The following is a 13638-nucleotide window of genomic DNA, read 5'->3' as shown; positions in this document are numbered from 1 at the left end:
AGAGGGGCATATATAAACACCCCAAATTTTCTACACTCATTTCAGACAACCCTCCTCGTGCAGTGTCAACCCTGTTAAGTCAGTGTAGGAGTCAAACCCGAGTCAGTTTCAGAAAATCACCACTTTACCCATTTTCACTAGGAAAATTACCATTTTACCCCTAGGTCATCCTGGACCCCAATCAGTCAGAGTCAACTAAGCTCAGTGGTCAGTTTAGAATAGTTAGAATATCAGTTATCTCAAGCTCACCCGAGCTCACAATGAACAGACCATTTGTCATTTCTGACCATTCCTGACAAAATGGGATCATTTCTCACTCAAATCCAAGCCAATTGTCTCTGAGTCAGTCATTCCCAGTCAGTCATGTTTCTTAGAGTCTAACTTGAGCTCACTAAAAGTTCAAGTGCTCCACTTTCAGTTCAAAACCATTTCTAAGTGTCCAAGAGCCTATTTTAACCCGTTTCAGCTCTTTCAACTGAAATTGAGTTGGGTTCAGCCAATTGAGCTAGCGTTCGAGCTTCGATTTTAGTTCATGTCAGTATTACTGACCTTTATTCTAGATCAAACCCATCTTAGGTTTGTAATTTACTTCGCTTCAATGACCATTCTGTACCATTTCTCTAAAAATGACAGTTTTTCTTGAAAATTTAGCCGGAAAGGTTAGTTGAGTCAGTGTCTTGTTAGTTCACTTGAGTTCTAAAACACTAAAACCCAACTCAATCCAGTTTATTTCAGTTCAATCCAGCTCACACCCCAATTTTCAGTGTCACTCTAGCTCGATAGAGTCTGAAAACCATTTCTTGAATCATTTTACAAATTTTATCAATTTTAACACTTTTTGAACTGGTACAACTGTCAATCGAGGTCTAACACCCAAAATTCTTCATTCAGGGTTAGCATTTCGCATGACATTTCATATCATTTCACAGCATTTCATCGCATTTTATTCTATTTTTGAAGTCCAGAACTCCAGTTTATAAATTTCAATCCAGATTGAGTTTTGAAAGTTTTCATAAATCAATTTCAAACCCTGGGTTTTTAAAATTAACATTTTTACCCCCAGGAGTCTAAATTTGGAAATATTTTCTCAAGAAAAATAATATGGATTTATTTTAAACTCAAATTTTCAAATTCTATACTGGATTTGCTTTACAACGGGGTATTGAACTTCAAAATCCGAGCTCGTTTCAAAAACTACCAAAAATAGCTCGTTTCGTCCGGAATTTTCTAAAAAGACTATTTTACCCCTCTAATCGTCAAAATGAATTTCAAAAGTAGAATTTGGACCCGCTCTAAGATGGCCCATCCATTTGCATTTGTCTTTTTAATTTATATATAAAAAAAATTATTACATTTTCTTTATTTTCTTTTTTTATTTATTTATTTATTTTACCTAAGGTGGGACCCACAAGGGGGTCGACCACCCTAGTCCTCTCTCTTCCTCTCCATTTTCTTTCTTTCTTCTTCTCCCTTCCTTTTTCTTTTCTTCTTTCTTTCTTCTTTTCCTTCTTTCTTTCTTTTCTTTGTTCTTTTTTTTCTTTCTTTCTTCCTTTTTCTTCTTTCCTTCCTCCCTTCTTTCTTCTCCAGCACACTCACGTACATCCCCTCCAGCCCATCCTCCTTCTTATTTCCCTCTCCTTTCTTCCCTTTTCTTTTATTTTCTCTTTTCCTTCCCCTTTCCTTTCTTTTGTTCCTTTTCTTTTCTTTTTTTTCTTCTCTTTCTTTCCTTCTTCCCTTCCTTCCTTCCTTCCTTTCCCTCTTACCCAGCCATTCACGTAAAGGGTTCTCTCCCTCTTTCATTGTCTCATTAAACCCTAAGTAGAGGCCAATTAAGACCTAAGTTAGAAAACCCAAAAAAAAGAAAGGGAGGAAGAGGCTTTGAACGGTGGGCTGATCTCTCTCTCTCTCTAACTCCAGCTCTCTCTCTGTCTCTCCCCCTCTTTCTCTTCAGCCTCCCTTGCTTCACCTCCACCATTGGCAGCACCATAGGAGCACCTCCAGCACGCCACCACCTGCAGTCGGTTCATCCTTGCAACCAAACCATCCTCAACCTCCATCTTGTAGCAGCCGCATCAAAGGGGCAGTCTTCACTCACCACAGCACAACGGCAGCCCTTGGTGATCAACATCCTCTCCAACTCCAGCCCCCACAGCTCCAACAAGCAAGAGCCTTCACCTTCAGCACTTGGTGGACGCCCAGCGCCTTCCAAGATCCAGCCCTCCAATAGTGCAGCCGCATCGCCATCTTCAAAGCAGCCATCATCTTCAATCTTTCTCAATTCTCAGCAACTTGCAGCAACATCTCTAACCGTGCATCAAGATCCCAAGGTAAAGCATCCTTTTATTCCTATTTTTTAGTTAAATCCATAGGTTAATTTCTGGTTGTATTATGTCATGAGGCTACGTTGAGGAAAAGGATCCGTCTGATCTATGGATCAGATCCTTTCTCACCAATAGTCAACAAAAAAAAAATTCAAACATACCTCCTTGATGATTTCATTGTTTCTCATCATCATCATCATATAGGTTTTTGTATTTATAGGTTCTACATTTAGTTAGTTTCATAGGTTCATAATCGTTTTGTTCATTTAATTTTAACTCTTATTGATATTCGTAGTTTTCTAATTCATGTGCCATCGTATCTTTAGTTCATGCAATTTGCTTTATCAATAAATCCTAAAACAAATTGTTATGAATACCTTGCTTGTTTATGATATCTTGCCAAAAATTGGAGTCGATTTGAGTTTTGCAACCCTATTGATTAAATAAAAACCCAAACTGGGTTTTGAACCCTCCAGAAACACCAGGTTCTGTTTTAGCAGATAAAAACCTATGGAATCTCCTAAATGGACGATCCAAAATCTCGCCTTAAAAATCAAAGTAGATTCATGATGAAATCTACTAATTATCTGAAAATTTTGAGATCTTTACAAGCATATTTGACTTCTGTCAAAAATCAATTTTCTCAGACCTTTGAGAAAATCTTGATTTTTCCTTGTCAGGGTATAGACAGACTTTAACGTGCTGTGTCCGCTCAACCCGTAGCTCAAATGCAAAAACTTTAAACATGAAAGTTGTTACTAACTCATTACTCTATCATTTTCCAAAATTTGGGGATTTTTGGGATTATCCTAGTATTTTTGTTGAAATTATCTTTTCTGTCTGACAGATTCCAATATCCAGAATTTCCAGAGATTTAGGTCTTTGATAACAGTGTGCCAATTTCCAAACCGTAACCCAAATCTCAATACTGTAAAAAAGATTAAATTTGCCTTTGTTTGTCAGGGACATTTTACCATAATTCCAGCCATTTTCTCATCTTTTTGCTATTTTCCCCACATTTTCTACTGAAACCTGTCTGTTTGCCCTAAATCCTAGAGTCGCCGGATTCCAATCCGACTTGCCGGAGCTGTACAGCTCCGACCATAGGTAAAAACCACAATGTGTAAAAGGCAAAAATCTTTAAAAAAACTATCCTCTGTCACCCCATAAAATTTGGGAAATTTTTATGGAAGTTTGATATCCGAAATCTCATTTAAAATCAACATTTTAGGCAAAATTCTGATTTTTTAAGATTTTTAGCTATTTTCCATATTAAGAAAATACAAAAAAATTCGATCGAGCTCCATTCTGTTTTTAGGGTTAGTATAGATGTCCATGCTAAATTTGGTTCAATTCCAAGTTCATTTGCTTTATATGTTAGTTTATCTTTAAATTCAGAAGCGAAAATCAAGTTAAATTTGATATTTTATGATATTTTTGCCATTTTAGGGTTTTATTCATGTAAATAAGCATGTCATGTCATATTAGGGTTAATTTCAATCTCATTTGCATTTCAATTTTTTATTTTTGTAAAATTTATTTCAAAAAACCCTGGTTTCAAGGCCATAGTCTTGCTATCAGGGGCATTTTGGTCATTTTGACCATAATTTCGAAATTTCAATATTTAATTCCATAATTTTTCATGTATATCATCATATTATGTTTGATTTATTTCATTTGATTTTCAAAATTCCAAATTTTACAAAAATTCTTTCAGAAAACCCTAATTTCAAGGTCATCATTTTGGTCATTTTAACCCAATTTAAAATTTCCAAGTTTATTTTCAAAATTTATTCATTATTTATCATGTTTATATCAAAAGGGGTATGAATTTGGGTTTATATCTTAATAATATCCCATAATTTCCAATATTTTCGGATAAATTCAGATAAACCTACATTTTTGTGCTAACAGGTTTTCTAGTTTTGCAGAAACATTCAAGAGGAAGACTTAGCCATTTTATTTATTTGTTTTATTCAATTCAATATAATATCAAATATAATAATTTGGAATAAGAATTTATATTTCCTGCATAGAATAGGACTGCATTGCATATAGTTTGATTTCTAAAAAATTTGATATCTGATGTATGTTGCATATGCACATTTTCCAAAATCACTATGGTTGACACGAATGACACGTGTACAAGCTCTTATGGAGTTTAAAAACTCGGTGGAATTTGTATTTTTGATCATAGTTAGAATACGAATGAAACCTAGATTTATGATCTTTGTATTAGCCACATTCAGCCTACACTTTTAGGCTAACTTAAAAAATGCACTACATTTCTCAAATTTTCAAAAGGATTTTCTCAATTTCTCAATGAAATTGCCTTTCAAATTCATTCATTCATTCAATTTGCATCATTTTCAAAATCATTTCCCAATTCCATTTTAGAAAAATCGCTTTTCTCAAGAATTTCCAAGTCTTTCTTAGGATTTGATTTTTTCAGAATCCTAAGTTTTCAAATGACATTTCAAAGCATTTTCCAAGTTAAAATCAAGATTTTCCAATGTTTTAAAGTTCTCAAATTTCAAAATCCCAAGTTTTCAGAAATCAATTTTTTCAGAATTCCCATTTTCCTGAGAATCCATTTTCCATTTCAAAAAATCATTTTCCAATGAACTTCCTGATTTTCTCAAGATTCTCAAATCCATTTCCTCAAAAAAGCAATTCAAAGCTCAAAATCGATTTTCCAAAGTTCAAGTTTTCCTGAGAAATCATTTTCCAATGCAAATTTCTGATTTTCAATGAAATTCAATGATTTTCCCAAGTATTTCTCAAGCATTTTCCAAGCATATTTCAATTTTCCAAAGCAAACATCATGTTTCTCAAACTTGCATTATTTTCAAAATTTCATAGCACAAGCCTGGTTCTTTGTGCATTCTAGGAAAATAGAGCATAATTTAGATATTCGAGTCAAGTTAAAACACACAATTGATCCTTGGTTCGATTACCCTTGGTAAAGGCGCCAGGAACGGTCAAACCTCGTACCGACAGGCGGATCCCATTCCACGGATTTTTTCTGCAAATTTTTAAAACGAATGCGAGTAATTTTCAAAACTATTTTCAAAACTTTGGTCGAGTTTGACTCACAGAATCGTTTCTTCTCACTCTCACAGAGGGAGGGAGGAAAAAATTTGCGATGATAACACTACCACAGATGAAGGGTATATACCCATCCAAATATTACTGATATCATAGAGTTGTAGGTCATGATACCGAAGAATGTAAGCACATTATATAACATAATATCAAAAGTGAAGAACTGCTTGTTGATGTAGAGCAACAAAATCAAGGCAACAATCACATAGACAACATTATATGCTAGCATGTGAGGTAAAAGTCATCTCTATGCTTGATCTGATTAGGTATTTTTTTATAAGCCAATGCTCACATGAAGAATTTCTAGATGAAGTTTTCTTAATAAAATTTGATTTGAAGTACATATCTCAAAAATCTATAAAAGGGCAAGCAATAACATATCATTTAGCATGCTTCCCTATAGAGGAGAAAACAAGGATACCAAATGATTTTCCAGATGAGAATATCATTATCCTAGAAGAGAAATGACCAACTTGAAAGATGTTCTTTGATAGATGTAAGAATGTTTGGGGAGAAGGCATTGAATTTGTGTTAGTCACTCTAGAAGAGATTAAAATGCCCCATACTTTGAAATTATAATTTTCATCTACTAACAACATGGTTGAATATGAAATTTTAATCCAAGGAATGGAGATATTGATAGGACTTAGAATCGAAGGAGTAAATATTATTGAAAATTATTTACTAGTCATCAACTAAGTTAACAAGGAGTGACAAACCAAACAAAAAAGACTAATTCCCTACATAAGCCTAGAATTGAACCTATCTAAAAACTTTGATAGGTGCACTTTCTTCCACTTAGGTTTGGATGATAACAGTTCACCAATACCCTAGCCACTCTAGCCTCCAACATCTCAATCAATGTAGACCAATTGAAAAAGACCATTATAATAGGAAGGATTAAGAGGCTCATGTTCAAGGGTGATCAAAAGCCTGTAGAAAAGGTCAACCTGGTAGAGCCTGAAGAAGGAAAACCTTGGTATCACAACATCAAGAACTTTCTTAAAAATGGTGAATATATGAAAAATACAACTTTCACAAACAAGAAAACTCTTAGGAGTATGACATCCCAATTTGTCATCATAAGAGGAGTGTCATACAAGAGAGGGTTAAGCCTTAAAATCTTTTCTTGCATGGTTATATAAATGACAGTGGTAAAGTCATTGATAGAAGTCTTTTACCTTTTTTATTATGTATAATTTTATGATGAATGCACGTGTTCTTGCAATCTAATATTGTTTTATCTATTATAAGATAAAAAAAAATTATGCATTCTTAAAATGATGTAAGAATGTACTGGCTTGGATTGAGAATCCCATGATTGACATGGATATCTATGTGATGTATTTGTATGAACCATTATTTCCAGGTAGAGAAAATATGTGAACATCATCAAGTTTATCAAGTTTAAAAGATGTCACAAGTTTGAAACTTATAGGTGCATGCTTCTTGTAGCATCACTAAAGTTGGGCATGCTCCTTCATGGACAACAAGAACTTGCATTTTTTGTATGATAAGCTCGTGAATGAGTAAAGTGGTATTTATAAAAAATTGTGATTGCATGTTAAAATATATGATAAGTTACTATTTGTTATTATATTTATGATGAACAAGTTGCCCTACTTTCTTTGAGTATAAAAGCAATGCTTACAACTTTATTAACTATAGCAATTGACACATTTTTTTTCACATGGATGTGTGATTATGCTTTCTTAGAAAAGTTTGAGATATGTCCTTGCATAACTTTTTAATGAAATCCATGGATAATCAAATATGACTTTGATTGTGTTCATGAATTGTTGTTTTGATATTTGAAAGATCTTATCATGATTTTACTAATTTTTGTTGAATGGTGAACTCATTTGAAAACTTATATAAGTTGTGTTAATTTGGACACAGAAAAAAACCTTAGCCTCTGAACTTTGGATATACTGCCTTTGATGTCTCACAAATCAGGTTAGGGTTAGAAACCTCAGTGAGTTGGGGTGATGTAGTGTATCTTTTTTTTCTATAGTAAGGTCTCTTAAATATGAGGCCTACTCATGTTGCCAATATAAAAAAATCACTTGAGGACTCGACAAAGACTGTGGAGCATGCGACATACATACTTATAGTATACCTGATATTATGTCTCTACCAGTTAGATAATTTGATATGCATGGGATCAGGTAGCCCTATTGAGAGGCAATGGTTGATAACCACACTCGAGCCTCCGAGATAGAATTAGCTATGCGAACTTTGGTCTTAAACAATCAGTGTGTCCTATATTGGTATCATATGTCTATGTACTGAGTGAGGAAAGCTTTTCTGATGCGCATAATGGTAACTAATGTGCGCACATTATATTAAGGCTAGACTTCTAGTATGTTTTTCAATGTGATATCAATTAGTATACTAGTAAATATACATATATTAAGTGAAAGTCATGATTTGCCAAACGAGTTTTTTAGTAAATCTAGTTTTTGAGACATGTTTATAACTAGTGTTTGTTAAATTTTATTTTTGGTACTCCTAAAATCTCTACAATTTTTAGAGTTTTATTTTAATTAAAAATAATACCTAATGATGAATAACCTTATTAATTAAGAAAGGGTGGTTGAAGGTTTACATCAACTATGACTCATTTTCTTAATAGGAGACTAGAGTCCCCATACTCTATAAATATAAGGTCTCGTATTAAGGAGCAACAATTGAAAAATTCTTTTGAGTAACCTTTTGTCATGTAGCCAAGATGCAAGCTTTGGTCTATCCCATTTGGTGTGCTCCTAAACCTAGGGTGAACACAAAAACTTTAGCTCGATTCTCTTTTAATGGTGATTCAAGTTAAAGCAAGTTGATATATAATTGTACTTTATTTTTTCTTTCTTTTTCGATCTAGAGCTTTGACCGGTGAAAGATACACTTTATCTTTCTCTCTTTATTGATGTTACTATTAATTTATATATATTATTTATTCAAATTCATTCTTAGATCCTATACATATATTTGAGTTGAATCATAACCCGAAATCGTATAGCACTTGATATAGTCAGCTTGTGGATGCCATAACTTCGCAATTGTATATAAGAATTTAGTGATTTTTGATGCCTTGAAATTTTATTCAATTATTTAAATTTTGCCTTTTTAAGTTAAAAGCACATTCATCTTCTTTCATGTTCGAAATTGTCTAACAATCAAACGGTTTTTATTTTTGGCAAATTTAGTTGTTTATTTAAATAAGCTTGATATTATTTTTTATCTCAACTAAAATTATGTTTATGATTATTGATTATAAGTACATATTTGTTTTTAATGATAAGTGTAGACTATTTGAAATCTGATCTATCTATATATGTTTAGATATTTTAATTGAATATAAATGGTCTTATATACTAATTTAGAATATTGATTTAGTCATGAAGATTTAATTTGCATATTTAAATTGACATGTCAAATGGATCATGTATATTTCTCTCATTACTATGATTATTTCAAAAAGGAAAAAAGAAGAGGCGTGGTTGTTTCTCATAAAACAAAGTAACAAAATTATGCACTTAATTGCAATTATATACATATATATTGATAATATTCAGATTTTGTAAAGTTTATAGGTGATTTTCAGTATTCCGACCTACCAGGTTTTTCCAACAAAACACCCATATATGATAAAATAATTTCAATGAAAAAAGAACTCCATGAATGAGATGCCAAGCTGCAACATGATCCTATCTTTTTAGACTGCAGGTGAAAGTTAGAACATTGCCATTGCACCACAAAAGCGAGATGTCCAATAAACTTATTCTGAAACTGAAGACTAAGGGGGGGCGCTTGTGTAACATAGAAATAGTAGTAGCACACGGATCCACCCCAACAATCTCACTTGGTAACCTGTGTCTCCGAAGATACTGGAATAGTGTAGTTGGAAGAAACAAATTCACAGCTACTACAATTTCTTGAAATAGATTGATTGGGTACATGTGATTGTATTCTAACAACCAAAGACATTGATTGGGTATTAGCCCGAATCAATAGAAGCATTAGATCTTAACATTGTTTTATGAAGAACATGGAAAGTTTCATTACACCGTGTCACCAGAAAGGATTCTTTAAACATTTCATCAGCTGGGAGAGAACATTAACTCAGAAGAGCCTCACACTTGGGAAGTGGCTAAACAAGAATATACCCTGTCACAATAGTTGTAGCTTCCCCTCTAATCAACACACGACCTAGGTCTTCCTTAAATTGAAGGACCAACTTCCCACCTCTTGGAGATGCCTGTTTCCATCAAATAAGCCATATGATTGATATATATATATATATATATATATATATATATATATATATATAGAGAGAGAGAGAGAGAGAGAGAGAGAGAGAGAGAGAACCATGTAGGCGACAAGGTCATGCTTCCCAAGCTTCCTGCTCCAATAAGGTGCCAAGGCACAATGTGCACTCCCACAAACAGAGTCCTGAAATATATGCCACCTTAGTGAAATGACTTTGAATCAAAGACTAAAGACACCATCGATTTTTCAAGAAAGAAAATGGGCATTGGGCAAATATCTTAAGGCAAAACGAAAAAGAAATATGCAAATGAGTTGGTTTCCTTGCATTTTCTGCATTTTAGCAATTTTCAGACAACTATATTTTGGAGTATCAGTAAAAGAAATCAGTTTCAAGGACAGTGGCACATAGATCTGTACTATATCATGAAGATAGTTTAATTGATAATTCAACCTCAAACAATCAGAAGGTGTGATACTATACCTCATTAATACCAAATTTTGGACAGAAGAAGCGAGAGAAGAAATCAAACCCTGATCCATGAGGAGCAGCTCCTGTTATAATAACCCCTCTCCCAGCGCACTTCTTTAGTTCATCAAACTGTGGCCTTAGATCTTTCACCACATCTCCTGACGTGACCTCAATCTACAAATAGGTGAATTCTTATGGCTTTTAGAACACAGAAACTACATGGATAAATGGACACTAACGTTGATGAATGATTCACTAAACATACAATCAGATCATCAGTGGCCGCCTTCTTTATATTGTTAATAGTGGCGCCATTCAGAGTTGCGGCAATTGATGGGATGTCAGAAGGACCACATTCAACAATAGGAATCATAGGGAAATCCAACTCGATCGCGAAACTCTCTTCGTTTGAGCCGTCAGGTTTTCTGAATCCTTCAACCTTATCAGCAGTTAGAAGTCCAGATCTTGTAAGGAATTCGATTCTATTGCCTCCCACTAATCCAGAAGAGAAAAGAAAGTGGGCAGAAGCTAGTGTTGCATGACCACACAGATCTACCTGCATCACATTCATTCTATGTGAAATCAAACCCTTCGGTGTCACCAAAATCTGTTCATCACTAGGGTCAAGTGCACAAAACAAGGCAGTTTTGTTGTCACAGGAAGTCCAAAGCCATGTCACACGGGCATTTCATTTTGCATGTGTATCCAATGTCAACACGACACGACACTCAGATACTTCATGGACATAAACTAGTTTCATACACAGTTAACATTGTGTCATTAATTTTGTGTACTTTCCTTTTATGATCTGATTTACTTATTTTGCATTCAACATAGATCCAAAGGCAGTATCCAACATTTTTTTCCGTCTTGATGTTTTGTCGCCAACCCTCAAATAAACAAGAAAAGAAAGAAAACCACCCCCACCTTTACAGTTAATCATATATTAAAGGCAGCATTTGTACTTGACATTAGGGATTTATGATTAGATTTTACCTTGTCAGAACGTGATAACCAAGGTTAACAAAGTGCTTGCAAGAAGCTCCAGCTCAAAAAGGGTTTAGCCTGAGCTCCAGAAAAATAAAAAAATTGTGCGATCAAACTTAAATAGTGCTTGTTGAAAACATGTTAAGCTCGTTAAGAGCTCTTCCGAGATATAGGTACGTTCAGACTTCAGAGCATCAGTGATCAAGTATTTAGCAGTAACAATGCTTATGAAACAAGTAAGACGTATATAAAGTTCATGCTTGATTCTTTAACACAAACAGATTAGTATTCCCAGCAGGGGCTAACCATCCATCTAACTTGTGTAAATTACTTAAGAGAAAAAATCGAATAAAATTTATAATATTGGACTAGTAGGCAGTTAATGAAGGCAGGGGGGAAGGAACTGACCTCAGCCACCGGAGTAAACCACCTCAAGCGGAATATCCGGCCACCGTTCTCGCCTGAAACAGGGGGCTCCGGGATCAAGAAAGCCGTCTGCGAGAGGTTGAATTCCTTAGCGACGGATTTCATCCATTCCTCTTCTCTTCCTTCGCCCTCCAACAGGCAGACGGCTGCCGGATTCCCACGGAAAGGGGAGTCCGTGAATGCGTCCACCTACAAGAGGAAATCAACTGAATTCGTGGGCGATAAGGATATGAAAGGGAAATGGTTGAGAGGAATATGGGATGATAAAGCAATTACCACTGCATATTTGACCTGTTTTCTCATCATGCCCCGGAGAGAGAGAAGAGAAGGATGAAGAGACTGGCTGTTTCAGAGTATGGTAGATGCCGATAAACGACCAGTAATGCCTAAAAAGTCAAGGAAGCATCCTACCGCTGCCACGTGTTCAATGCAAATTAATATTCTTCTCTTTTTTTTTCTTTTGTTCATGTATGCTTAGACAATTTTGTTATGTCTCTGACTCTACATGATCGGAAGTTTTTTTTTAGTTTCTAATTCGTAATCTTCATTTGTAGATCACCCTTCGTGGTACTTATGTATTCTTGTACTATTTTGTTGTCTCAAAAGAATTCTTTTTGTTTTCTAATTCACAGTCTTTCCTAGAATCAAGTCTGTGTTGTATTGGTATCTATCTTTTCTCCTTTCCTTGATTCAAGTGACTTAGTCTACAGATTGAATTTACATTAGTCCCTCAAGTATCCAAATTTCTTAAATGATGAGCAATTGAACTTGACTTGTTTATGTTGTCCTTCAGAAAAAAACTATACGATGCATTCCTTTTTATTCCTCAACCAATGCATATTGTCCAGGTACTTGTTAAGGATTGAATTTCCTACAGATTTTACAACAATCATCTGGCTGGTTTTCATGAATACTAGTATTTTTTTTTTTTGGTTATTTTCTCAGGAATGGTGACTGGTGTGTTACTGCACAACATGTTGGTTTGTATTGAAGCTCAGAAGTCTTTTTATAATATTCTTAATTTTTAGAAAATTTATTTTCCATTGTATTTAAAAATGAAATAGATCAGTCTAATGTATGCAATTGGAAATTAGATGTGGAGAAAAATTTGAGCGGGCATGGTCAATTTTCCTTTCTTCATCATTTGCTAAAGTAAGATTCTGGTAGTTCCTCAGCCACTCGAGGTGACACAATGAATTCCATGGATTACCATTATAAAGCATTCCAAGAAATTGTCTTCTTATGACATTAGGTGAAAATATGTTGAGATTTTGTGGCATCTAAGATCTCTAATGTGCGGACCAATAAGTTTGCAGAACACAATGTTGTATTGAAATTGAAATGCTACAAGAAAAAGGTTTTATCTAAATGGTGCAATGGATGGAAGCCATCCTGGATCTCTATCCCCAATTCTTCAGCAGCAAGCTTTGTGCAGTTTGGATGGGTCAACTTGGGCTGTTTTGCTAGAAATCTCACAAATTACCAGGGATGAAGATCCATGCTTGGGACTGTTTCAGGATGATGTGGATAATACAATAGTTAACCTATTATCCTTTGCTGGTTATGCTATACCCTTCATGCCAAATACCTTTTGGGATTTCGAGAGAGATTATATGTAAAAACCCCTCCGACGAAATCGTTGAAGGGGATAAAGTTCGAAAAAAAAAGAAAAGAAGAGAAAAGGAAAAGGACGGTTCCCATTTGGGGGAACCACCTCCCCCGTAACAAATCGAGGGGATGAGGATAAACCTCACCCCCGATGGACCGGAGGAGGAGGGTGAGGTTATCCTCACCTCCGTGAGGGCTATCTATAAATATCCCTCACGATGCATTCCCTCCATTGTCGACCAAGCGAGCGACAGAGGGAGTGGGACACACGAAGAGAAAAAAAAATGAGTGGCAGAGAGAGGCGCTTACCGGATTTTTGACAGCCGACAACGCAAGTAATCACTTGCTCCTTCCTCTTGCTTTTTCGGTTGATTGAGGGCCGACAACCATGGCTGCCGACGAGCTGCAGAGAAACAAAAAAAAAATGGGACTACAGAGAGAGAGAGAGGGCCGGTC

At 35.0% G+C, this 13638-nt stretch overlaps 1 protein-coding gene across 2 annotated transcripts; it reads right to left on the bottom strand.

The window, feature by feature from the left end:
• Positions 1 to 9354: 9354 nt before the first annotated feature.
• LOC149815400 (uncharacterized) lies at positions 9355 to 11939 on the bottom strand. Of its 2 annotated transcripts, none has more exons than XM_089988645.1 (6): positions 11851 to 11939; positions 11557 to 11763; positions 10427 to 10717; positions 10174 to 10335; positions 9792 to 9875; positions 9355 to 9681 (listed from the first exon to the last, which is right to left on the bottom strand). In XM_089988645.1, exons 1-6 carry the CDS (start codon positions 11878 to 11880, stop codon positions 9574 to 9576), a joined length of 882 nt encoding a protein of 293 aa, XP_089844771.1. In that variant the 5' UTR covers positions 11881 to 11939; the 3' UTR covers positions 9355 to 9573. The 2 variants fall into 2 exon arrangements, with proteins under 2 accessions (XP_089844771.1, XP_089844772.1); XM_089988646.1 differs by having other exon boundaries at positions 10223 to 10335.
• Positions 11940 to 13638: the final 1699 nt, after the last annotated feature.

The sequence above is a fragment of the Nuphar pumila genome, chromosome 15, assembly GCF_984573655.1.
Source record: "Nuphar pumila chromosome 15, dmNupPumi1.hap1.1, whole genome shotgun sequence".
Lineage (NCBI taxonomy): Eukaryota > Viridiplantae > Streptophyta > Magnoliopsida > Nymphaeales > Nymphaeaceae > Nuphar > Nuphar pumila.
The sequence above is the reverse complement of the archived record's forward strand: the minus strand, read 5'-3'. Positions and strand labels throughout refer to the sequence as shown.